Genomic DNA, 24,867 nt, shown 5'->3' on the forward strand with positions numbered 1-24,867 from the left:
TCCTTGCAATATGACACACAATACATGTCACATACATACCTTAATCACATGGTATCATCTCTCAATCTGGGTATCACATCACTTCAATCCTTCACCCCCACACCCACTCCCACTCGATGTAAAGCACGATCATCCTGTGATCTTCCCACCCTGCCACCAAAAAGCCAAGAAACCAAACCGAATCCGCTACCTCCTATATACATGTATGCGAGAAGATGATGTTGTGTCGTGCGTGTGACCCTCCCGTCTCTCTGACTATGACAAAGGTCGTCGTAGTCTCCTCCTCGACTCGTGATGGCTTTTCCGCTCCATCTAAGGCTCTGCTCCCTCCTCCGAGCCCATTCCCTGTCGCTCATCTCACAATATCCCACCTCCGAAGACTCTCCATCGTCCTGTTCCTGCAGCGCGACTCAGACCCTTTAAAACCTTCTTCTCCCCGCTGCAGACTGAGGTGCCGGTGCGTATCCGGATGGCGGGCCCTGTTGCTGAGGCGGAGGTGGTCCCCTTCTCGGATCAAAGCCTCCCTGCGGTGGTCCATTCACAGGCGATCTCATCGGCGGTTGTCCCTTCATTGGAGGTGGTCCTCTATATCCTCCTTGACCTTGCGGTTGTTGTGGTGGGGGCGGACCATTCCTCATGGCCATCTGAGGGGGTGGATTTTGTCTATACGTCGCAGAGAGATTTGATGCTGGGTTCTGCGCGTGATACACGGTCGAAGGAGGGGGAGCTCGAGAGACGGGAGAAGAAGATGCGATCCCAGGTCCAATGGGAGACGAGGCGGATCGTGGGCCCGTCGATGCGGGAGAAACACGTTGTAATGGAGCTGGGACCGGTCGGAGAGAGGTTGAAGCAGGGGATGCAGCGGGTGCAGAGGCGGTAGAGGCGGGTCCAAGGATACCAGCCTTCTTCTCGGCAGCCTGAAGGATCTGGTCACTAATGGGTGTGAAACCAGCGTTAGTGGAAGCTGCAGTGCAAACGAGCCCATTTCGTCACCATAGTCACTCACTCTAACAGATTCAAGCAAGCGCAACACACAACCCATTCTACGCAATCTTCATTTCCCACACCCAGTGTCTGCCAGACCTGTTTCTCGTCCTCGCTTTTACCGGTGATGGTGATGCGAGTGCCACCTCCCTTTTCTGGTGGGTTCTTGGCGACTTTGCCGAACTGCAATGAAACGAGCTATTAGCCTGAGGCCTTCCTCTACCGTGTTCTGCTCCTCTGCTTCCCAGCCCGCCCACTCCTCTTGCCACCATATCCAACGCCCACTCCTACGCGAGATCTGAACCGGTTACTCACCTCGATCCTCTTGGGTGGAATCTGATGACCTGCATATTTGAAATAGAACATTGTCCAAAACTCGGCGTTCGGATTCGGTTTACTGATTTGATACAGAGGTGTATCATCCTGATTCACAATCTTATAGATCGGACTCATCACACCGGTATTCTCGATCGTCCATCGTAAATCTCGAGAGGCTTCGCAACGGACTGCATTGGCGGGCTGTTTGGCTGGGAGAGAAGCTGAGGAGTGGCGTGGACGAGGTGGGGGGAAGAGTTTGGCGACGCAGAGATCGCCTTGTGGTGATGGGGTGAGAAGGTAGTTTACGCGGTTCTAAATAGGGTGGTCGCGTCAGCCAATAAGCCTTCAAGATTGCAACGTCTGAGAGCAAGATATACCTCTTCGGTGTGTCTGAAGGTTTCGTCAGCAAACAAATATCGTTTCAAAGCGATAGCTATCACTCACAGATACGTGTAAAGGACATCCTGCGGTTGACCTGACCACCACATCACCTCAATCAGCACGACGTTCCCTTCTAGCAGCATTCGACTCACCGTGAGGAGTGACGATCAGTGTGGGAAGGTGGTTTGGCATCGGCGCATGATGCGGGGATGTGAAGCTGTGGAGGTGTGACTTGTCAGCCAACACACGTAGACCTCCAGCCATAAGTTCCATCCTTCCGCTGGCGTTGGAGTATTGAATAGACGACCACTTACACGGTGTATATCGCTGCGTCCGTCATTGATAGTATCGAAATAAGTTCAGTGGAGAAAGAAACCGAGAACCAGATAGGACAGAAGTGACAATGGAGACGAGAGGGAGTGAAACGTCAGCCCTACGACACCATGCTCCATCCCGATCGCGTAAAGCCCGTGCGAACTCACCTGCCATATTCGCTATCTATCTCTCTCGCAAGCTCGCTGTTCCTCCTCTCAAGGTGATACGCGTCCGATAACCTCGCTGTGCTCTCAAAATCCAGCTCGTCGACACTAGTCCAGGCGTCCTATTGACAGAGTACCAGTTACAAAGTAGTTGAGGATGTTGATTTGTTGAACTTTCCGTATCCTTTCTCTCGGGACTCTCTCTCCCTTGAAACAAGTCGTGTCGTGTCGCGCAGTCAGGCAATCACGAGACCAATTGACCTCGTGGTAATAAGTGTATATGTTTATGTATGTATCTTCGTCGATCTGTCGGTCTCTCGGTCGATAAAATGATATGCAAGCAAGGCAGAACGTTGGGTGGCAATGCAATGTGTTGTATTGTATATAAGTTATATGTAGAAAGTGATATGTATTTTTGTTTGTTGTTTATTTACGGTGATGGTTGATGGTTTGGTGATCTAGTGGTGGTGATCTGGTCTCGTGGAGATTGACGGTCGTTTATTGTTTTCGCAGTCACTCGTCGTCTGGGTGCCCGGTAAACTCGGTTTTTGCGCCAAGCTATTTGTATTTGTCGATTTAGTGATAAGGATGCAGATGCGATGCAATGCACTCAAGTAATGTTATCGTGTAATCGTCTATTATGGTAATTTGTCCAGTGCAGTGGTCGATCTCGCATTGCTTTGCGATACAGATGCTGTGCGGTGCAGCTATAGGATTGCTCGATTGGATCTTGACCACTGATCATTGGAACTGGAATGCCAACCTTGTCTCGTGTCCGAAGCGTACCGTACCTGTCAAAGACTACCACTACGCACCAGCCCTCACTCACCGGTATATCTCCCAACAGATAGACCGCCACAATCAACCTTAATCCCGACTACACAGATCTGCCTTGTGTATTTCCGTCGCCCCCCCAGAATTATGCTGACGTAATATACAACCGACTGCTAAGCCCAATTCGGACGTATGACCGAACTCCGAATACGGTCATTCTCATTGTACTCCCTGCAAGGTGACGTTGTTCCCGCTTTAGAGTGTGGTAGTTACCCTTGAACTGCCTATCAATCAATGCCTTACATTCAACATGACAAATTGATATAGATAGACAGCTCTCTTGTATCCATTGGTCGAAACTGCTTGCTTCTCCACCCAACGACTTGATTTGTGCTTAGTTGTATTCCCCACCGGATCGCAATAGCTGGAACAAAACAAACTGCACCGGTGAGTCTGCTTGATCATCATTGCATAAACCCGGGATCTGCTTGCTGACTGTCTTGTCTGTCTCTCGCTCGCTTCCTTCCATGCCGTCTTAATGACGTAGATTCGTATTTTTGCAGTCCTCCTATCATTTTACATCCAACTCTCCAAAATCAGAAACTGCACTGCTATCATCGCCTGCAATCAGACTACATACATGCTTCATTCGCGATAACCACGACACTACCGTCGATATCAAAGTTCGATATCCGCTCGATTTTTGCCGGACCGACGAGACGTTGAAATCCCGACTGAGAAGACAAGACATTTCATCTTCGACGTCAGTAGCCACTCCCTCTACATACCATCCATCCATCGTTGTCGGACGAATCAGCGAGAAAAGAAGAAAGCATGGCTATACTCGCCAAACCTTCGAGGTCGTATGCAAATGTGGAGCATAGCGCGGATGGGTTAGGCGCAGTTGGTACTGGACCGTACACCGCAGAGAGCAGCAAGAAGAGTTCTAAAAAGGTTGACGGGGGTTTCAAGACGTACAGACCTCGTGAGTGTACACAATGACGTGCCTTTGACTTCATTTGCACTACAGTGAGCTGATGTGGTTTGAATATTCAGCCTTGGCAGAAACACATCTTCGGCGGCCGCTCGGTTATGATCCTCATCCAACATCGCATTTCGCCCCCCTTCCACCAGCCTTCCATTTATCGAACAAACACAAGAAGGATCAAGCTCTTGCGGGACAACGAGCTGAACTCGATCATATCTTACAACCTGGATACAAGTCATTCTCAGGCGGAATGGATGGTGATGGAGATAGTGCCAGCATAGCCGGACCGAGTCGACACAGCACCAGTCGGACGGCGGGCGGATTGAACGGCGCCTCTGATCGAAAGGGAAAGACCACCAATGGTTTGGGTCTACGACCATCCGCTTCAATCTCTAGCTTCAACGCTCCTTCCAATGGTGCAAGCAGTAGACGTGCTGGTGCTCTAGGAGGGATATACATCGATTCCAATGGTAAAGTCCATGATACCGAATTCGACCCGTTTCAAGGTGTGGCAGAGATGTCTAGGGCCAAGTCGAGGAGAAGAAGTGCATTTGGTGCGGATAGGAGGAAAGGAGGCGATTCAACATCGTCATCCGAGACTGGCAGTGAGACAGGTGATGTGCAAGCGCCGAGGAGGAGCACGGACACCGGACGAGAGACCAAGGACGAGGAGGAGATACGGAGACGGCTCGAGATCGAGAGGAAGAGACTGGACGACGTTTCAGGGTACGCAGCAGCTCGAAGAAGGAGCATGATGTCCGAAAGGAGCGGAAGAGGAACTCCTTCGATTCGGTCAAGCGAAGACGGCCCACTTTCCGCTTACAGCGCTAGTGTTGCACCTAGCGCCAATCGAGCGAAGTCCCAAGCGGGTCATTATGTGCCCTCGCCCTTATCCCCTACTTTCACGAATGGTCCGTCGTCAGCGTCAATGTACTCGGCTCGCACGACACCAATCAGTCATGATATCGTACATCGAGGAGAAGGAACGCCTCCTGAGAAGTCTACGGAGACAACAGCCAGACACAAACCGGAGACGAAAAGCAAAGTGGAGGTTACCAAAGATGGAAGTAAGAAGATAACCGGGTTTGATGCCCCAATCACTCCTGTTCTCCCAACAACACCTTCTTTCGGCAACCATCTCACTCCATCGCTTCATGTGCCCGACTCTGCCAGACACAGCACGACGTCAAGGGGTAGTTCAGACATCGCTCGAGAGCGTGAACGGGAGCGACTGCCCAAGCCAACCGAACGACCACGAGAAGAGCTGTTCCCTGAGACACCAGCGCAAATCAAACGTCGAGAAGAACGAGAACGACGAGCTGGCGGTCGAAATGCCTTGTCGAGTCGTGCAACCAGTCTTGCTGTGGACACCGCCCTCGCTACTGCCGGTACGACTTCTCGCAGCGCGAGGATCTTACCAGAAATCGAGATTGTGGAAGATGACGACCCGAGAATCGTCTTCCCACCGGAAGGTAAAGCGACAAGGGTACAGACGCATCACGATCACGTAATCAGGGGACCATTCAGTCACGCTCTCAATGCTCAAGGTGGTGGTGGATCTACTACCGGTCCACTGAGCGAGCGTAGACCAAGCTCGACGAGATCGTTCAATGTCGGTGGCGGTGTACCTGGTAGTTCGGGTAGTAAACCACCCTCAACGCTTATCGACGAAGATGGAGGATACCTTCCAAGTCGTTGGCGGAACGGTGATAAATCATTGAGAGTGACAGAGGATGATAGGGAGATGTACAGACCAACCGAGTGGAAGCATGGTGATTTGACGGGCAAGACCGAGGAGTGGAAGTGAGTACCCTTTTACATCGAAACTGTTAACGTTGTCACGAGCTGATCACGGCTTCATTTCCAGACCTGGAGCGAAAGATGCTGTCAAGCGTAACCTGAAAGACATCGCGACCAGCGCCAGGTTTAGTCTGTTCAGGACCAAGAAGAAGTTGCTACGAAAGGCGGAGATGTAAGGGAAGTGAAGTTAACGGTGTGAATCGGAGGAAAATGTGTGTATTAAAACACGTTCACCCTGTGACACGGTGACTCGGTATCGCCTGTGCGCCGTGTACTTGCGTGTCAGTGGCACATTCATAGTTGTATTATTGCTTCCTTTCTGTTTTTCTCTTGCTTTGGGTGTTTTTTTCTGTATTTTTCGCACAACGACTGAATGTAGCAGTAAACAGTGGTTGATGATGCAATCAATAATAATAATAATAAATATTCAATAATTGGATGCTGTAATACTGCAACTGTGCCTTGTCTGGGGGGTGAAAAGAAGAAAAAGTGCCACGCCAAGATGCGCCAAGTGGGGAAATTGTGCTTGGACTCTTGGCACAGGCCTCTTGCCAAGAAGATCCCCGACTTGATCCCCTTCCAGTTTATACACCTACTCGACTCTTCAACCCGCCCATCTTACATCCCCTTCATCTCTCTCATTACTTCGTCTACATCATACAATAGTAGTACCACAAATCGACTGAACATTATCACCATCATTGTCGACCACTCAGTACAGTGAAAGTCACACATCACCTAGGAGAAAGGAAAGCTCATACACCCCGGCAGAAAGATACGGAGACCGACGGAGCCCTGACTGCGCATCCTCCCTTGAGAAACTCGGCGGCGTATCCTCCCGTTTCTCAAAGCAAACATCATATACATCCTGTAGGTATATCATCAATCACACAACCGACTCAACGACATCCTACTGACTATCTTGCAGATAGAGCGCACGGTCATATTATTACCGACCATGGCTTACCCAACCCTTCCATCCTCCACCTACCTCGCCCCTCTTCCCAGATCCTCCGAATCGACCGCTTCTTCCTCTGCCGATCCCGAACCCATCACACCAGAATTACAATCGCACCAAGCACTCTTATCGCAACCGAATGACGGAGCGATCAACGACGTCGAAGAGCAATTGCAATGCAAGTGGAACCAATGTGAACATGTTGCGGGAAGTCCCGACGAATTGTACGACCATCTTTGTAACGCCCATGTCGGAAGGAAGAGTACCAACAACCTCTGTTTGACTTGTGGATGGGAGGCTTGTGGCGTCAAGTGTGTCAAGAGAGATCACATCACCAGTCATCTGAGAGGTACGTGTAACTTCTGCTTAGGAGTAGTAGGGGGGTTTTTCCAATTGAATGATGATGTTGACCAATAAACTTTCAGTCCACACACCGTTGAAACCTCATCCATGTTCGGTCTGTTCCAAGACATTCAAACGACCTCAGGATCTCAAGAAGCACGAGCGAATCCATACTCAGGAACACCATCAAATACATAAGCTTAGTAAAGCTCCTACATCCACCGATCCAGCATTCAACTCGCGGGTATCGATTTCTCATCCTCGAATCGAGAGCCACCAAAATGATCGACAACGATCCCCGTTGTCTACCTCGCTGTCCCCCGGTAGCACCTCATCACGATCGAACCTCAACCCCTCCTCGCCGTACGACCATCTTCTTGGCTCGCTTCACGCCACCGAGAAGTCGGTTTCACCTTCGCCTTCTACCCTCGCTGCTCTTCACAGGAAGCAACATGAAGAGCTTGCTGCGTACCAACAAAGGGAGATGATGGTCCTTCAGCAATTGGCATACAACCAACAACAGAGTCAGGCGTATGCTGCGTCTCTGGCGGCTGGTGAGCCATTCGCCAAAGCCGGTGGTTTGAAGCGAGGTCAAGACGGTGGCGATGGTTTGGAAGGATTGTTGGCGGACATGAAAAAAAGGAAGATTGAGCCCATCTACGATGCCGGTGAGTCATCACAGATTGCGCAGCGATTAAACTAAAGCTGACGACTTTGTGTTCAGATATGATTCATCGATTGAACTCTTTGGTCCCTCCTTCTTTGCCACCTGGATTCCCCCAGATCTCTTCCGTTGGCCCGCTTCATGGTTATGGCAACCCCTCCTTCGGTGGTGGCTTCAACGGCTACTCGGGATTGTCATCGCTCCAGCAAGGTGGATTAGCTTCCGCTTCCCACCTAAACCCTTCGCCACCGATGTCCATTCCCGAGATCCGAACCGAGGCCGATCTTGCCATGTTCAACGAGTTTATGATTTCTCTCGGCCGGGAGACCGCCGGTGGCCATCATGTCCCGCAACACAGCGGACACCAGCAACCTATGATGCACACCCAGTCTGGTTCAGGGTCGGCGTCAGCGACTGACTCGCCGTTGTCGGATCAGAGTAGCGGAATGGAGGACTTGTTCAACCCCGATGAACTCGCGTCCCTCGGTTTGGCGGGCATGCCAGGTATCCCTGTCCCTGGCATGGGATCTCACCCACACTCTCACGACGGCTCTAACAACGATTTGTCAAGTTCCCTCCCGAACAACTCCCCTTCCATCTCGTTTGGTGGATTGTATCCCTCACTCGAGGCCATGCGTCCTCGTACTGGAAGCGTGCCAGAGATCTCTGCTTTGGCAGATCCCACCAAACGACCCATCGCCGCTCTGCCACGAGCATCGACCGGCAATCTCCACACCGCCCCCAACTCCACCGGTAGCTCCTCTAGGCCACAGTTCCAGTCCAACATGTACGGATTCGGTGGGTCACAATTCGGCGACGTGCCTCACTTCAGTCACAATGGATCTCCAAACGACTTCTCCAGTAACGCTGGTCCCAATTCAACCGACTATAACTTTGCTTCTTTCGACTCTCTTGCGAGATCCAAGCAGAACCACTCTTTCCCCGTCGCCACTCTCGCTCCCAAGGACTTCTACAAGAAGACCTATAGACACGTTGCTCCCCTCGGTGCCAGCGTGTCGAGTCGAATGCAGGAGAGTGCTGAACGAACCGAGCTGGATGACGACGAAGATGATACACAAGAAGTGGAGGAGCCTGAAGAGATGGATGTTGAGAGTGAACGATCATCTGTTGACTCTGAGAAGACTCCTAAGATTCCAGTTAGGTCATTGCTATCTGGTGAAGAGGCGGATCCGGATCTCAAACTTCCCGCCATTGGTCAAGTCAATGCATCGAACGACATGGCTCGAAATACATCATTGCCGCCATTGTACGAGATCGGTCATTACAGATCGAGCTCGATTTCCAGCTCCTCGACACCTCGTGGATCTCCTGCGCCAAGTTCGGTCAACCTTCCTTCTCTGAAACACTTGCCAGTCAAGAGACATACAGAAGACGAGATCGTACGTGGCGTCAAGCGACTAGAGCTCGGTGGTGGCGGAGCGGTCGAGCGTACGGAAGATGAAGCAGAGTCGGTACAGGATGTCAGTCGACCAACCACCAGCAGCGGTGTACCAAACATGGCAGGTCTGAGGAGAAGACATGCCGCCCTGATCAGAAGTTGGTTGGTGGCCGTCAACTTGGAGTGGAGAAGAAAGCGATTGGAAGAGATTGAACGGGAGAGGAGAAGGGTGGAGAAGGAGGAAGAGAATGCAGAATTGGAGAGTGGACGTATGGAAGTGGCAGCGTGATCGATCGAAGAGTTTGTTGTACTTTTGGACAGTCTGGTACTGGTTTATCTATATATTTGGGCTTTGAATCGTTCGTTTTTAGTTTTTTGTATGTTTTGTTGATTAGGCGAGAGTCATCAATTTTGTACCTGTACATCATCTTGCGGAATGAATGATATGCAAACAGTCACATGTGCCTCTTCATTAACTGCTCTTCGAGTGGCTTGGCCCATAAGGTTGCTATGAGATGATGCTATCTCCGAACTGGATGATCGTCGTCGATTGGTCCAACAAGAGGAAGAGGAAGATATCAAGTCCCTTAATAGCAGTTATGAGCTCGTAACCAAGGTGGAAGGGCGGCCAAGGCGAAATTCAACCTTGTGCTTCATGCTTCTTCACCGCTATAGAATAAATATTGTCACGAAACAAGCACTTGGTCAAACGATTACAAAGCCTCCTCCCTGCATGCTAGTCATTGTGGACGATGCGATACGATACGTGACCTCGCAGAGCGATTTACTGTACGTATCTACAACGGGCTGGACTGCCTCCACCGCGCGTTAGAAGCAGCGCGTGAATTTGTTCGAGTTACCTCATGTTCGATTTGTCTTTCGGCTACTACACGGTGCTTTAACATCACACCCCTTGAACTGTACACCTTTGCCTTATACTTGTAGTCATCTGAATAGTCTTATCTCTCAACAAGCTAGAGAATAACCTACCTGCTGAACAATGTCCTTTCCGTCAGGCGGCCAATCCATTTCGTAAGCCCAGCATCTCCTTTCCTCTCTTGTACACGACACCAGCTAACCTTTGAATATCATGTGTTCAGCCTCCGAGATCATCTCCTCGCGTCACTCTCTACCCTCCCGAACGCTCATAAATTGTCACTCACACTGCTGATCTCGGAGCCGAAACGAACTTCGACGCTATTCCCACATACACCTCATCCGCCGAGATGTTTGCAGCAGGAATATCTCGTCGTTCTTTCGTCAGAGATGGCGGAGAAGACAGAAGGGCCGGCTGGCACTAATCCATCTGCTGTCGAAGAACCAGCTCTCGTTGAGTCGTCAGCAGCACTTGATCCAACATCTACTACGACCACACCCTTACAGTCCGACACCAAACCTACACCATCGCGGGTGCTCGTCTCTGCCATCTCCGCTTACCTCTACACCTTCCCCTCCGCCTCCGACAGCACAAAACCAATATTATACATATCAAAAGTCGATTCATCAGGCTACACTCCCCAACCTCTCCCCTACACACGAAACCTGATCCGTTCTTTCCTTACATACTTTGTGACGTCGCGACCCGACTTACCGTCATTACGTATCCAGCTCTTCGCGAGAGCACAGAGACAGTACCTGTTTGCGAATTCGGCGGATGGACCGCTGAAGAAAGTTTTGGGAGGGGCGGGGCTGTGTAAGTGGTGGAAAGGGGTATATGAAGATGTATGTGTGGAAGTCATGGCGGCAAGCATGTCCCAACAACAACTAAACACCGACTCGCCAACTGGGAATGGGAGTGGGAGCGGGGGTGGAGGTGGAAGTGGACCATCATCTGCCGGAGTACAGATACAAAGACAAGGCGAACGACTTTTGTCGGTGAAATACCTTTTACCGGGATACGACGAGATTGAAGCTCGTAACATGTTAGGTCCCGGAAGACCTTTACCTCAAGTTATGGAATGGAAATATGAACCGCCATTTGGTCTCGACCATTCGTCCAACACCACCGTCGCCAACTCAACCTCGACTTCGTCTAGTAAAGACCTCCCACCGTCTCTGGCAAATCTGATACCTTCGTTACCTGACGACCCGAAGACTCGTTTCTTGGAAGAATTAGTCGCAGATGCGCCAACGACCTCCCACCACGGCCACGTATCAGCAGACGGACAAACCAAACCGACCTCGACATCTGATCAATCGAACACTGGCGAGACATCCGCAGCCCAGATCAAAATCAAGACGAAAAAGGAAAGAGAAGCAGAAGAAGAAGAATCGATACGGCGAAGCGCCCATCTCACACTGAGTCGAGTTACACCGACTGAATTCTGGGAAAGGATGGGATTCAGACAGGAATGTGCGAGTGGGGATGTCACTGGGTTCTTCACCTTGGAATCGAGTGCGATCTCGACCTCGACTTCGAGCAGCCTGGACGCCGATACCGACACCGACCATCACTCTATAGAGTCAAAGCAAAAGACTACCGAGGCTACCTCCTCCACAAGCCTCGGAGTCGAAACTTCGTCCGCATCCACATCCGCAAGCTCTAGCGGATCAACACCCACATTTACCCCTCAGTTACGACAAGAAATAACAGATCGGATCCTCGTCGCACTTACCAATATCGATTTTGCCACTCTCCCTTTAGCCAAAGAAGGTACTGAAATATGGTTGAACCAAGTACGTTCTCTGGTCTCTGGCGAAGTTGGTCAAACCGGTTGGGAGAGATGTAATGGTGATATAGAGGCGAAGACGGAGGATGAGGTTAAAGCTCAGTTGGGAGCGGTAGGAGGGACGGTGAGAAAACAACGGGAAGAGGTGGTGACGATGTTGCAACCTAGAAAGAAGAAGAAGCCAGCGGTATGAGGAGAGTCACTCCGTGTTGTTAAGGAAGACGACGTGTATTCTGTCTTACAAAGATATAGCATTGTACGTGGTGTGTAGTAGCATAGCATGTCTGTCAAATGCACTAGAAGTGACATATCGTATCTCTCCCAAAAACTCTACAACACCTATCTCGACTGAACGATTCAACAAGAACAACCGGTTGATTTATCCCTTCTCCTTCCAAAAAGTGCTATCTCACATTACTCATTGCCCCGACTGACCTTGTGGCTTCACACCAGCACTAGGCGGGACAAAACTTCCCGCGACCATACACAAGTTCCTAGGCGTATAATGCGTTTTGAGAACGGGCGTTCGTTTCGTTGGGAACGTGGCCAACAAGTCGGCACTGCAGATTATCCCTTACAGTCAGCTTATGTTCATTTTGCCTTTGATTAGAGTGAAAGCGTGGACATACGTGTTCTGAGCATCATCCCAGCCACCTGATCCAGGACCCATCGGTAAACTACCTTGCTCATTGACCACCCCTCCAGCACCTGCACCTGCAAACATCCCTTCTCCTCCACTCGGTTGTCGCTCCCCTCCTGCGGATTTCACATCCCAGCATCTGACAGTACTGTCCAATCCACCTGAGACAAGGACGGATGATTCCGCGGAGAAAGATAATGATTGGATGGGCGCTTTGTGGCCTACCATCTTCTTGATGGGTCGAGAAGATCCGAGATCCCATAACCAGATTGAACAATCGAGTCCTGGCAAGAGTATCAGCAGGGTGCCTGTTTAATCGCAAGACGTTGTGATCACTTACCTGCACTGGCTAGTGTTTTGCCATCTGGACTGATAGCCATCGTGGTCACCGCATCTGTATGACCTAAGAACAGCCGGACGCACGCCCCTCGTTGGACATCCCACAATCGACATGAAGCATCGTTGGATCCTGTAGCGAGATACAACGAGTTCGGGTGGAATTTCACACACTGCAAGGCATGGAATAATTAGCTACTCGCAACGCGGTACGGGCAATTCAGCTACACTCACGTTGACATCTGACAAGTGACCAGTGTACATCCTCAGTGGTGTCACTCTATCTGAGCTCCATAGCCTAGCGGTCCTATCTCGACTGGCCGTCGCAAAGTACACTCCCATAGGACCCCACTCCACGTCCCAAACTGGATCTCTTCCATGTCCACGGTACACAACGAGATTGGAATAGGTATCAAGAGACCAGAGTCGGACAGTACCATCCTGAGATGAAGAGAGCATTGTCTGAGGGGGAGCTGCGGAACCGTAGACAGGGTCGAATGATAGAGAATAGACTGGACCGGAATGGCCAACCAGTTTCCGCATGGGCAAGCCCTCGTCCTCCACCAAAGTTCCATCAAGGGGGTCTAATGTGGAGTCAGCTCCGCACGCTTTCGCTCGACCACAAGATCACTCACCGACTGATTTGCCCTTGAGCTTCTCGCCCTTGAGACTCCATAATCGTACACAGCTCTCAGACGACCCCACACCTAGCAGTGACGAATCACGAGAGAACTCGACAGCCGAAGCACTGCTCGGAGTGATGATGTCAGCCTTGCGACCAGGCCGGACGAACGATTGTATACTCACTTCTCTCCATGATCGAACAGAGTAAAAGCGACGACGCTAGGAAGCACAGCTGAACTACTGCTGCCGGCCTTCCCCTCCAGAGCCCCAGGACCCAGTCGTATCATCTTTCTCTTATCTCTGATCGCCTCGACCTCTCGCTTGAGATCGGGAATCCTGAATACTGCCGGAATAGGAGGATGCGTCTCTGATTCTTCCGGACTGACAAGATCCGGATCTCGGTCCTCATCCGGCTCCAATTTGACCTCTCTCACCACAGGCGAAGCTCTGGCTGGCGTCTCTTGGTTCTCCACAGGACCGTCCTGAGATGGCGATGTCATATCGATATCGCCATTGGCATCATGTCCATTCGGTTGACCATTCGGTAGCGCTGACCCAGATTTTTGAGGAGATGTAGTACCGTTTGGTGCGGCGGCTGCCTCGTCCTGGAGCGTTCGGGCTACTTGTTCTTTCAGCTTATCCGTCATTGGTGGAGGTCCGAGTTTGAGCGAGGTAGCGGTGTTGAAAGCTTCTATAGGCATGGCTGATGGCAATGCGGAACCGATGAGTCCGCTCTTCGAAGCGATTGTGATCTTATCAAGTGGTGTAGATGCGTTTGTCACTAAGATGACATCAGCATTGAGCACCTCATTTTTCCAGGGAGAAAGCACTAAACTTACCAGTGATCGTGATGCTGCTAAAGATGATGCCCTTAACAGCCTCTTTCGCTCGACCTGCACTACTATGTAGACCCGCTTCCCACTCTTCATCGAGTCCTGCCCCACTCAGCCATTGTAATAACAGGTCATTCGAGTTACGCGAAAGTGGTACGACATATTTGTCCGCTCTGCGGTGACGTTGATGTCAGCAATTTAGAAGTGACCGCGATACAAAGCAACGTACAATATTCTTTGACAGAACGGGTTGGCGATCACATGGTTTTTCGTAGAGACCGAAGCTAGGGCTGAGATTTCTTGAGGATGAACGAGTTGATGATGTGCTTGGTGCTTCTCGAAAAAGTCTTGGGCTGTGCGTCGGAGCGATCATCGTCAGCCAAAACACACTCGGCGTCCACACGAAGAGCTAAGCTGCCTACGCACCGGTCTTTAGGAAGCCGAATTGTATCAGTTCGATGAAGGTGTGTACGAAGAGGGGGAACGAGAGATTGTCCAATTCAGGCTGAGAACTGGAGTCAGTGTCGGCACTCCCGGTTTCAAGATCAGTTAGCTCACCTTCCACATATCTAATCCGTCGTCCACCCATCTTCTAAATCTACTATACCCTTCCACACGATCTGAAGAGTCCAACAACGACTCTTGGTTTCCTGAAGCATCCTTCAGATCTTTCATTCCGTCGTCGCCGTCGCCATCTCCACCTTGTGCTGCGGAAGCCTCCACCTTCTTCTGCAACTGCTCGATAATGTACCTCGCTTGAGCTTCGAATTCCGGTGTGATCCTATCCGACATTGTCGAGGCTGATATTGCTTGAGCTTGCGGGATGTTTCTCTTCACATTCGACTCGAGCGGAACTGGTCCGGGAGCACGAAAGATGGCCTCTTTGCCTGCACCTCCAGCTGAAGATCTCCTAACACCACCAGCGGTGGGTTCTTCCTCCCCATCAGCATCTTTCTCCGCTCCTCCAGTTGCAGTTCCATCTGCTCCTCCTTGATCGGCTATGCCTTGTTGGAACATGGCCAGAGCTTTGTCGAAACCGTGGGATTGGAGATATTCCATGACGAATTGTCGGAGGAGGTTGGCATCGGTCCGAGGTGCAACCGCATGGTTGCTGGGACCAGCTACGGGTGCGGGAGATTGCGACATGCTGAGGGTAGCAATTCCGTGTAAGGTCAGTCCGGGAGACTTGGATGTTGTACTCCCTCGAGATGGATGTAGTGCTATTAAGCAACGAATATGCAAGACTTAGAGAGTGTAAAGGGTAGAAGGAGACGACAAAGTGAGCGAGAGAGCGGTTGGTTGCGAGTGAGAAGGTATGTCACGTGACCGGAACTTCGCTCACGCGCCTGACCTTATTGATGCTGTTTATGCCAACATATCCCTCCTTCACTCCAACATTCTCTCTTTCAATCTGATAGGCAGCCTGGAAACTATAAAACTATATTCGATACCGTGATTGTGACTTAACCACCTACATCTGCTCACGATGCCAGAAGAAAAAGAAGATCCATGGCGAGACGACTTTCGTACTCCTTCTCCTACCTTTTCTGACCTAGACGATAATCAAGACGTTCCGACGATCACTGACACAGGTTATGCTGATCTACGAAGAGAGCTGGACCTCTCGATGCGTATCGACCATGCTGATTATAAGGAAACACCATTCACTCTAGCTGCGCAAAGGAAGGGGAGGAGCCAACAGCTATCACAACAAGCCGTTTGTAATAGTAAGTGTTATTTCTTTCTTCTCTTTCATTAGAGAGAGGAAAGGATGCTGATGACCTGGGTGGCGAAAAGTCAAAGCAGCTACAGAACGAAACAAGAAGACTCAAGTTGATCCTATTCCTGCATCATCATCCCGTGACAGCCAAAAGCAGACAAATCAAGCCAAGTCTATCACCAGTTACGATACGAAACCTACTGCCAACCAAATTCCACCCCGAGCTCGCATTCAAGGACCCAAACCTGCCGGTAGACGTGAACTTCCACCCGACATTGAGCCGAAACCCAGGATAAGGGGTCAATGGAGAGATTCAAGTGGGAACATCATTCCGGATGATCCTCCCCCACCTCCAAGTCTCGCTCGCGATTTGGAGAAGTTCGGCGAGGAACAGGAGAAGAAGGAAAAGAGGAACGAAGCGAGGAGAATCGCGAATAGGAGGAAAAAGGCCAAAAAGGCTCGAGACCAGGAATCCATCACATATCATATGATCCGTGAGTGTTCAGTGATCGTCCTGTCACCGCTTCCGACGGTCTTCTCCTTGCTGACCATCGATCGGCTGGGTTAGCGAAAGGAGCAGGTCCTACGGATGAATACCCGATCGTAAAAGGTTTGGAGAAGCAGAAGAGTCTTCCTGCAAAGAAGAAGAAGACGGCTGCTACTGCGAAGGAAAAGCGGGGCAAGAAAGTCCCTATTCCTTCGCCTTCTCCACCTCCGAAACGCAAGATCTCGAAGGACCTCATTGACGAACTAGTCACCGGCGTTCCCGCGAAGAAAACAAAGTTTCTTACCGAACAAGAGCATTGTAACGAAGCGGGGAGCTTGTGGGACCAAGGACAAAGTGAAGCTAGTAGGGTGATCGGCGAGCTGGCAGCGGCTACCAGACGAAACAATAGCACCTACGAAGGTCTCGAGCACCCACTCCCGCGTCGGATAGCGGACGGTGGCAGTATACTTGACAAGTACAGGAGCAGGTGGGAACCTTCATCAGAAAAGGCTGTTGATGGTCACTCCGCTGTTCCGTCCTCTAACCGAAAAGATGATTTACCGCATCCCCTGAACCCTCGGACTCCTGCAGAGGGCGGCGTCGGATCTCACACGGATCAGCCTTCGACCATCAGCTGTCTACCCAGCTCCGTTGCGGACAGGTTGGAGAAGGACGACCTGACGTCGTCTAGCGTCCTTCCTTACAGCTCGCCGCTTGCAGATCATAGTCGAAGTAACCCGATACTGCAGCCAACGCATCATGCACGTGCTCCTCAAAGCGTACCAAATATGATCGGAGCTCAGCTTTTTGGTCTAATCGCAAAGAAAGAAGGAAAGGACTCGAGTAGGAAGATTGAGGAGGATTGGTATATGGCTTCGCCAGCTATCAGTGAGTATTGGACTTACTTCACGAACAAACCCGCTTGACTGACATCGGGAGCAGACACTCCTAAATCGACGACAGGAGATCGAGGCGATACGCATCAACTTCTGTCACCCGATTCAGAGGACGGCGCCAGTACACACACACCGTTGCCAGACGTTTACAAGTACGCCCTCAATCCAGAAATCAAATCCACGAGTGAATACGCCCAGCTCCTCAATAAAGAAGGTGTCAAGACTATACCGAGACAGCCCAGTATGCCAAAACCTACTGACACAACGTCCGGTCTCTCAACATCGCTTACTGATCCTTCCCCTTCTAACACCGTCAAGCGACCTCGAACTCCTCCAAGATCCATCAAGCTCTTTACCCCAAAGCCTGCTAGTGAAGATAAATCGGGCTCTTCCAGGCCGATCTACACCGTACACTACGTTAAGGGCGACAAGTATGGTCCTGAACGCGCTGCTCGAGCAGTGCCATACTCCCGACAGATTTCGGTAGCCGACAATGTCAATCGCCCGCCTCCTACCACTTTCGTTGGGCAACCGAAGAGTGCCAGAGCTGAACCACGCCAAGGACATATGCACAAATATCCAAACGTCGACTCTCAACATGGTGTTCCCGAATATGGAGGAAGACGATTGACCCAGTGGAGGCGAACTGATCGTCCCTCCAGCATCATGATAGTGGACAGTGCTCCCAGTCGGATCCCCAATCTGCCCGGACCCAGTGAGTGACCTCAGACTTCTGATACTAACATTTGTTTCATTGACGCGAGGAGCTGATCCCAAGACTCTAGACTCATTGTACGCAACTCGAAATTACTAACAGCTGGCAACTTTTCAAACTACCACTCACTGGTCTGACTCTGCGACGTCCACAACTCCTTTCCCCGCTTCCCAAACATTTTCTGGTTTCTCTTATATATGTTCCACTTCCACCTGCTTCGGCCGACTATGCGATACATGTACATAATGATATCATACAACATGGTCTGTGTGACTACAGCTACAGTAAAGCCTTGTGACTGTCTGAATGCTCTCCCGCTCTTCTGGTGTAGAAAGTCTCCATCTCTACCACTTTTTCGTACCATAATTTGCGAAGTTCTGGGTCAACTCGATCTTTCCATACTTTTTCGTGCAATCTGGGAAAGTGAAGGTGATCCCGGTCAGTGAGTTGTCCCAGTGTGTCAAACCCATGTCTCGGAGGGAGTGAAGGGCTGTGGAGGAGCGAGGGAATGCTCTCACTCACGCGTGAATACCATCCATTACGTGCTGATATGTAGGCTGTATACGCTGCCATCTAGAAGGGGAAGTGGAGTCCATCAGCGGGGAGTAGCGGCCGACAACCGTTTGATGGTCACTCACTTGCTGTCGAGACGTGCCCACGGTTGATGTCCGTTCGAGTGGTAATATTTGTTGAGGAGGTTCTGCCAAGTCACCCGAATCAATCACTGCTTACGATGCAACTGGCGACCAGATCCAAGAAAAGGGCCATTCAAGACGGATTGTATACTGTACTCACCTGTTCTCTCCAAATGGGGTTGAACCCTCTAACTTCTAACAATTCCTCATATGTCGTCTCGTTCGGCCTCAACATCATGAACCCCGCCGAGAAGTAGTCCGCCTTCTCGAGATATCCCGAGCTGCTCGCTCCTAACGCTGCGAAACCACTCTCTTCCCAACCTGCTTCATCTCCCCATATCCCTTCTAGGGATTTGACGACCAAATGGTCCGCATCGAGAAATAGTATTCGTGAGAATTGAGTCATATTCCACATTGCGAGTTTGGTATATACATCTTCGTATCTCGCTTCCGTAGGCGATGTAGGAAGACCCTTCACAAGTGGGGTAGAAATGATGAAAGCACCTTCGGATCGGAGAGTCTCTATCCAGGCATGTGGCGTACGAGGCGTCACATGGACTACGAATGATCGTTTTGTATCATCTCGAGTGAGAGGGTCGTGTTTGAGAGAATAGAGGAGGAGCCGGGTGGAGAGGTAATATTCTGGTGTATCGGGTGATGAGAGCAATGTCATGTATACCTCGGGTAAGGTCGGCATTGGGTGATGTCTTTGTGTTGTAACGACGGCAGGGGACAACAGTCTCTGTCGAGTTGTGGATGAACTGAAAGGTAATGAAGGGTGGTGTTGAGGTTGAAGGAAGAAGCACAGAGAGAATGTGGTGATGACGGCGATCATTGCAAGTCGGGACCATGTTGATGTTCGCGATGATCGTTTCTGTGAGGCAGGCGAGCCGACATGACTGAATGTTATTGGTGCTGGAACACCATATTCCAAATCACTGTCAGTAGTTCCATAACGACCTGGCATAGTCAAGGTCGTCGAGGCTAATCCGACGTTCCACTACTACTAGGTAGTAGTCGATCAATTTGTTGTTGGAGGCTTTCGCGTACGAGCAAGTCGTGAGGTGAGTCGACTGTTGATAACAATCCAAACAACAATTCGACAAATACTTTCAACATTCATAAGTCACACTCTTCATCGTTAAGAAGGCGGTGTTTCTTGAGGCTGGTACTACTACATCACCATCCTCGATATGCTTGTTTATCTTACCACCTGAACTTACCGATTCGCCATTTCTCCTTTCATCTCACGCTTGCGCTACTATACCAGAATAACCTGAAACGAAAAAGTTGACGCCTTCGCCGCCCTGACCGGATGACCCCCGTCAAAGTGTGTGTGTCGTTTGTTCTCATATCTCTTCGGTTGTCTGCGGTCTCTTGCGTCATGTCGACATCATGTCGACACTCTCGGATGCCATAAGCGATACGAGTATCTGTCGACCTCGAAAAATAAGAGAACGCTAAGAAATCCGCAGCGAACCTGCCCTATTATTATATCCACAACATGTGCCTAGGGTAGGTATTTGACAGTCCTTTTTCAGGGATGGTCGAGCTGACGGACAAAACAACCTCGCGGACGCGGATGCGTTCCGCTCGTTTTTACGTTGTTTTCATGCGAACCGAACAAGCATACTCATCGCGCTTTTAGCGCTCACGGCTTGACGATGATGCATGTTCTATTATATGACCTGAACGTATGTTGGGATAGGGACTCGGAAGCGGTAGTGTCCGCAGTCGAGCAGTTAGACCAACGAATTTCCGAGCTCATCGATGCGATACGTCGTCGATGAACCTGAACCTGAACAGTTTTTTGTTTTGTTTTAGTACCGAGTTATCGGAAAAAAAGATCAGGTCGAACGCACCATGTTGCGTCCCTTGATCGGTCGGTCTATTTATGACTTGCCAAGGGAAAATGAGGTGTAGTTTGATTCCGAGTTTGGTGGAATTCCCATCTGGCCGGATCCTCTATCTGTTTAGCCTTGTCACTGCATCTGCATCTGTAATTTGACAAAGTGTCTAATTTGTCTGATTACTACACGGCTCAGATCAAGCTTGCACTGCTATGCATACAAGTCCCCACGGCGACAAACAAGACATCAACTGCTGAAGCCAGATTGTCACGATGATCAACAGAGGCTTCAGTCAATGAGGCCCTATCACACCACGGAGACAAGGTTGAGTGATATTCGCCAAAGGCGTCAACTATAATGACGAGATGGACGAGATACTCAGCGAGAATGACGAGAACGACGAGAATCCGAAGAGAACAACCTCAGGATGAGCGTTGTGGCCTTGGACTGACTGAAGGCTAAGTGATATCGTCAAGAGCGATAGCGAAGGTACGGTGTATGACTTTCAATCGGGAAATCACTAAGGAAAAGAGTACAAAAGATGAGAATAGCCATTCTCCTATATATCCATCCATCCATCCGTCCATCTACGTTGAGCGATATTCTACAACTCGGCGAGTTCGTCAAATTAGACCGAATAATAGATGGGTTTGTTGAATGAAGTTCTACGAGTTCGACGAGAATAGCGAGTAGTGCGGAGAGTGCGTCGGGATCTTGTAGGTCACGTGATGTATGTGGCAGTGACCGTCATGACACAGATTGACCCCATGATCCGTTACTCCACCTAGTAACAGGGTCTGTAAAGTCAAGTGAGGTTCCATTTGCAATGTACTATTATCCAACACTGTGTCGTCAGATCCAGTCTGTAGATCTGTTCTGGTAGAACTTCCACTCACGGCTACACGGAAATGATGATTGATCCCTTCTAAAAGATTCAGTTGGGAGATGTCCAAAGCTAACGGAATTCAATCAGCATGTATGTGTATTCATCAAAAGCTGGAAGGCTGGTCCTTGTTCTGGAAACTGTTTCTGCAGTACCATACAAGATATATCAAACTCACTGTTATTGAGATAATTAGGAAGGTGCTGTAGATCATCAATCAAGACGGAGTATCCAGTAATATTGTAAAGTGGATCGATTGTTCGAAAGTGACTCCATTGCAAGAGATTGGGAGTTGTGGTATTTGCAAAGAATGTGGGTATCAAAGTGCCTGAATTTCCATCTCCAATCAGCTATGTGTTCCAGAATTCATGATCAGCTCATACACCAACCTGACGGCAAGGAGGCCTGGCAAGGAACACACTCACTGTTGTCGTTTGTTCAAGAATACTTGCCCATCCCCACCTCCCTACACCATCGAGGAAAAGACCAAGCATGAATGCTTGGGAGAACAGACTGATCCGATTTGGAAGGCAGAGCAGTGGTATAGCTATTATGGCAAGGATGTAATGATGTATTCTGAGGGTGTAGCCTGGGACATAGACAAGGATGATGATGACAGGGATCAATGGGAGGTACCTGAGTGTTGCAAAGCAAGGTTTCAGTTGATCAAGGTCTCTTTCCACTACTGCGGATAGCCATTGAGGAGACTGAAGGCATTGCTCACCGTATCAAATAGTATCTCAATAACCCCACCCTTCTCAACTCCCACGCTTGAATCAACACCACTATCACCACAATCACTACAATAACCGCAAAAGCAACCACACCAGCCGGATCAAGAGGATCATACCCCAATCTGGTTATTGGTAATCTTGCAAATATAGTAGAACTTTCAATCCCTATCCAATATCCAGCACCTTGCCAACTCGCTTGTTCAATGGTCAGTCCCCTGAAGCCCAACATGGTATGCTTGAAAGAGACCTTCCATAACCAGTAGCCTGTCATCATGACTGGTGGTAGACCCGCAAAGATGTTTGACCAATCTGGTGTTGGTGAAGGGATATCACTGAACAAGACGATGTGGAAATATCCTAATACAAGAAGGATAGTGAAGAGTAAATATGGTGGAGGAGAGAGGAAGATTGCTGTGATAAAGAGACAGAAGGCATTGATTCCTGTTATGATGAAGTGGAGATCAAAGCATCCAGTTGAGGATAGGGAGGAAAGTCTGAAAGCACCAGGGTACCAAGGTGCAAATGAGTTGGAATGAAGTCCATGAGAACTGAGGGGGAGGAAAGTGGAGAAGCCATCTCGGAAGGGCAGGGCATGAAATCTGACGCAGCCTCCCATGCTTGATGAGATCAGGGAAGATTGGATTGCGGCAGCACAAATCCACGAGTCAGCTCTGCACAACAAACAAGAGGCTGTCAGCATGGGTATGAGTGGTGAGAGAATACAGGTTTACACACCTATATGTCCCTTCTTTGTCTCCACCACCAATAAGCAGTGATGCCTTGTCTACCTTCTCATCTCCAACCCACCTTGGATTGCCCAAGGTAACATACTTACATCCTCCAAGACATCTGAACTTCTTGCCATCCATATCAAGCAGGTCTTGAAGACAGTTTGTCCCATTCACTCCACAATTATCAGGTGGCCAATCATTCCATGGTGCAGCAGTGCATCCTAGTATCTCAGGAGAGGACGGATGATAGTATTGCTGTCGAATGAGGAGGATGAACACGGTCAGCCATAGGACCAGGAACGGGTATAATGCTCTAGGGAAGGTGAACTTGTGTGGGATGTTGCGGAGTTTGAGATGGGTAGAATGGTAACCAGCTGTCAGTGAGATTGAGCATGAGGGTTGGGGGAGTATCGGTTCAGTCGGTATAGAGGGTCCAAGAACTCTGCGTGAGAAAGAGCTTGCTTTCGAACGGAGAGCCTGCAAGCGGTGAGGCAAGCCCATTTTGGTGAAAAAATGAGGGACAGGTGGTGCCAAAAACAATGCAACCTTAAGTTTTCAATGACTTGCTTGATGCAATTCTCAGCGTACTCAGGACAAAAGAGCAAACAGATCCCAGCAGGTCGGTGTCGGTGCGCTAATAGTCACTCCTTTCATCGCAGGGTTGACACATGGGTCACGAAAACTACCGCACCGGAGATAAACTCGGTTCAAACCTCCACTTTGAACGTGTTTTCATGTCCATCCATCCGGTCGTTGAACCAATCAACGAAGATATAAGAGTCATATCGTCACTGACAACAATAGTCAGAACAACGCCTACAAGATCAATCACGATGGCCTCTCCTACCGAAGGAGACCCGACGGGCTCTTCTTTACCTGCGCCAGGACCGAGACGATACCTACCCTCCCAACCTCAGATATTACGAGCGTTGACACTTACGCAAAATACGTCAGCTTTAGTGTTTTCGGTTTTCTTGGTGCCGCACTTGGCGAGTCCGATCGTTGCTGTGGTCGGAGGGCTGGAAGGTGCCGATAAGACGATGGTGAGTGGTAGTGAGACGTCAGGCTACTCATTCTCCTCACTACACGAATGCTATGGTGTATTACGTGTCGAATTGCGGACGTTTCAATTGATATTGGGTCTCGTTGTTTGCGTTCTCTTGAACGCATGTTTGAGGTGTGTACACCTGCTGACACCTTATTTTTATGCAGATGATCGCCCGAGACCTTTATCTACCCCTTGAACCAGTTCTCATCTACCTCCCTCTCGCCCTCCACCTCCTGTCCTCCGTCACCCGTCGTTTAGTCCTTCTCTCCTCGTCAACATCAACATCTTCATTCCGTTCTCGACTCCCTCGACAGATACACCAGATCTTAGGGTACCCACTGGCTATACTCGTATCGACCCATATCCTCACACATCGTCTTATCCCTTCATTATCAACACCGCCAATATCAAATTTGAGTCCCAGTGAATTAGGTTGGGAATTTGTAGGATATAATCTACGATACACCTCAGCATGGGCGACGTATCTTTTCCTCATTGGGGCGGGGGTATGGCATTCTACCGTGGGAGGAATGAAAATTGTTTCTTGGTTGAGAGGACCGAAGTCCTCACCCTCGAAAGCGGTGGCGGAGGTAGATCAGAAAGAGAAGAAGGAAGTGAAGAGGACAGTATCGTGGAGACGGAAGCTTGGTCTGAGAGGACTCGTCGTTGCTTTCCTGGGTGTTATCTCGATCGGACTGGCAAGAGTGTCAGCGGATACGGGACCGATCAGCTCGGTCATGCTGAAACGGTATGATGCGGTGTTCGCGCAAGCGTCATGGGCGAATTACTTCAGATGACAACAAAGTGGAAACAAGGGGGAAAGTGGGGGAAGGGGCTAGATGAGCGATAGACCCTTTTGGCGATCATGTGCGTATCTGGTGTTTCCTGGACAATGTATAGATGTATATTACAATGCATGGATGAAATACGCAGTTCAACATGTATGGGAAGACGGGAATACAGGGGTCTAGTTGCCTTG

The 24,867-nt window shown here is 49.9% G+C and overlaps 9 protein-coding genes across 9 annotated transcripts; 5 read left to right on the forward strand and 4 right to left on the reverse strand.

The window, feature by feature from the left end:
- Nucleotides 1–419: 419 nt before the first annotated feature.
- On the reverse strand, nucleotides 420–2,023 carry CI109_100830 (uncharacterized protein; the record flags this gene model as incomplete). The annotated part of the gene is made up of 7 exons (XM_032008039.1): nucleotides 420–933; nucleotides 1,007–1,167; nucleotides 1,300–1,614; nucleotides 1,680–1,692; nucleotides 1,747–1,777; nucleotides 1,836–1,900; nucleotides 1,998–2,023. 7 exons carry the CDS (start codon nucleotides 2,021–2,023, stop codon nucleotides 420–422), a joined length of 1,125 nt encoding a protein of 374 aa, XP_031857694.1.
- Nucleotides 2,024–3,770: 1,747 nt separating this feature from the next.
- On the forward strand, nucleotides 3,771–5,900 carry CI109_100831 (uncharacterized protein; the record flags this gene model as incomplete). Its single annotated transcript, XM_032008040.1, has 3 exons — nucleotides 3,771–3,921; nucleotides 3,993–5,727; nucleotides 5,792–5,900. 3 exons carry the CDS (start codon nucleotides 3,771–3,773, stop codon nucleotides 5,898–5,900), a joined length of 1,995 nt encoding a protein of 664 aa, XP_031857695.1.
- Nucleotides 5,901–6,682: 782 nt separating this feature from the next.
- CI109_100832 (uncharacterized protein) lies at nucleotides 6,683–9,376 on the forward strand (the record flags this gene model as incomplete). Its single annotated transcript, XM_032008041.1, has 3 exons — nucleotides 6,683–7,031; nucleotides 7,108–7,692; nucleotides 7,749–9,376. The coding sequence occupies 3 exons, from the start codon at nucleotides 6,683–6,685 to the stop codon at nucleotides 9,374–9,376; spliced, it is 2,562 nt and encodes an 853-aa protein (XP_031857696.1).
- A 711-nt stretch (nucleotides 9,377–10,087) lies between these two features.
- CI109_100833 (uncharacterized protein) lies at nucleotides 10,088–11,949 on the forward strand (the record flags this gene model as incomplete). Its single annotated transcript, XM_032008042.1, has 2 exons — nucleotides 10,088–10,119; nucleotides 10,188–11,949. The coding sequence occupies 2 exons, from the start codon at nucleotides 10,088–10,090 to the stop codon at nucleotides 11,947–11,949; spliced, it is 1,794 nt and encodes a 597-aa protein (XP_031857697.1).
- Nucleotides 11,950–12,174: 225 nt separating this feature from the next.
- On the reverse strand, nucleotides 12,175–15,335 carry CI109_100834 (uncharacterized protein; the record flags this gene model as incomplete). Its single annotated transcript, XM_032008043.1, has 10 exons — nucleotides 12,175–12,316; nucleotides 12,386–12,680; nucleotides 12,737–12,905; nucleotides 12,967–13,316; nucleotides 13,368–13,480; nucleotides 13,540–14,137; nucleotides 14,196–14,362; nucleotides 14,419–14,542; nucleotides 14,616–14,694; nucleotides 14,748–15,335. 10 exons carry the CDS (start codon nucleotides 15,333–15,335, stop codon nucleotides 12,175–12,177), a joined length of 2,625 nt encoding a protein of 874 aa, XP_031857698.1.
- A 340-nt stretch (nucleotides 15,336–15,675) lies between these two features.
- On the forward strand, nucleotides 15,676–18,106 carry CI109_100835 (uncharacterized protein; the record flags this gene model as incomplete). The annotated part of the gene is made up of 5 exons (XM_032008044.1): nucleotides 15,676–15,916; nucleotides 15,987–16,403; nucleotides 16,478–17,284; nucleotides 17,339–18,007; nucleotides 18,078–18,106. 5 exons carry the CDS (start codon nucleotides 15,676–15,678, stop codon nucleotides 18,104–18,106), a joined length of 2,163 nt encoding a protein of 720 aa, XP_031857699.1.
- Nucleotides 18,107–18,286: 180 nt separating this feature from the next.
- Nucleotides 18,287–19,609, reverse strand: CI109_100836 (uncharacterized protein; the record flags this gene model as incomplete). The annotated part of the gene is made up of 4 exons (XM_032008045.1): nucleotides 18,287–18,422; nucleotides 18,530–18,580; nucleotides 18,646–18,707; nucleotides 18,803–19,609. 4 exons carry the CDS (start codon nucleotides 19,607–19,609, stop codon nucleotides 18,287–18,289), a joined length of 1,056 nt encoding a protein of 351 aa, XP_031857700.1.
- Nucleotides 19,610–21,239: 1,630 nt separating this feature from the next.
- CI109_100837 (uncharacterized protein) lies at nucleotides 21,240–23,341 on the reverse strand (the record flags this gene model as incomplete). Its single annotated transcript, XM_032007212.2, has 6 exons — nucleotides 21,240–21,323; nucleotides 21,389–21,447; nucleotides 21,554–21,725; nucleotides 21,801–22,011; nucleotides 22,100–22,780; nucleotides 22,845–23,341. The coding sequence occupies 6 exons, from the start codon at nucleotides 23,339–23,341 to the stop codon at nucleotides 21,240–21,242; spliced, it is 1,704 nt and encodes a 567-aa protein (XP_031858444.2).
- A 332-nt stretch (nucleotides 23,342–23,673) lies between these two features.
- CI109_100838 (uncharacterized protein) lies at nucleotides 23,674–24,685 on the forward strand (the record flags this gene model as incomplete). Its single annotated transcript, XM_032007213.1, has 2 exons — nucleotides 23,674–23,883; nucleotides 24,053–24,685. 2 exons carry the CDS (start codon nucleotides 23,674–23,676, stop codon nucleotides 24,683–24,685), a joined length of 843 nt encoding a protein of 280 aa, XP_031858445.1.
- Between the last annotated feature and the right edge of the window lie 182 nt (nucleotides 24,686–24,867).

The sequence above is a fragment of the Kwoniella shandongensis genome, chromosome 2 (genome assembly GCF_008629635.2).
Source record: "Kwoniella shandongensis chromosome 2, complete sequence".
Taxonomy (NCBI): domain Eukaryota; kingdom Fungi; phylum Basidiomycota; class Tremellomycetes; order Tremellales; family Cryptococcaceae; genus Kwoniella; species Kwoniella shandongensis.